The sequence below is a fragment of the Chaetura pelagica genome, unplaced genomic scaffold (assembly GCF_000747805.2).
Source record: "Chaetura pelagica isolate M959 unplaced genomic scaffold, ChaPel_1.0 scaffold499, whole genome shotgun sequence".
Lineage (NCBI taxonomy): Eukaryota > Metazoa > Chordata > Aves > Apodiformes > Apodidae > Chaetura > Chaetura pelagica.
The window spans coordinates 198,678-199,076 of NW_009954615.1; the positions used below are offsets into that span (position 1 = coordinate 198,678).

The 399-nt window shown below is 56.9% G+C and overlaps 1 protein-coding gene across 1 annotated transcript in view; it reads right to left on the minus strand.

Annotated features, from left to right (window-relative positions):
- Positions 1-211: 211 nt before the first annotated feature.
- GRHPR (glyoxylate reductase/hydroxypyruvate reductase) overlaps positions 212-399 on the minus strand; it is a 14,403-nt gene continuing 14,215 nt past the window's right edge. Inside the window, exon 7 of the mRNA XM_010005536.1 lies at positions 212-281. Coding sequence (XP_010003838.1) covers positions 212-281 — 70 coding nt within the window. The remainder of the gene's footprint in view (positions 282-399) is intronic.

Below are 399 nucleotides of genomic sequence, written 5' to 3' on the forward strand. Positions count from 1 at the left end.
AAGTTGCTGCAGAAGATATGAAGCCCCCAAAATGTGCTCATCCAGCTAGAGGCTTGGCACCAGCTCGTTTCCCTTTAAAATAACATGCATCACTGCATGTTCTGGAAAAAATTAACTGGGAGGGGAGCTAAGGCTGGAGGTTGCAGAGCCTCCTCCCAGAGAACAGTGTTCCAGTTTGCAGCCTGCCTCAGAGCCATGCCCCGAACTGGTTTCAGGTACAACAGGCAGACCTGGAGGCTCCAGGGGAGCCACACGAGCCAGTTCTGCTTTTCCTCAGGGCCCTGCAGAAGGGAAGTGTCACACTTATCCAGGAGGACAGTGGTCTGACAGCAGCCCCCGGGAAGTGCTGGGGGATTGCTGCTCCCCGCCATGAGCTGGGAGCCGGGCACGGAGCTGCCG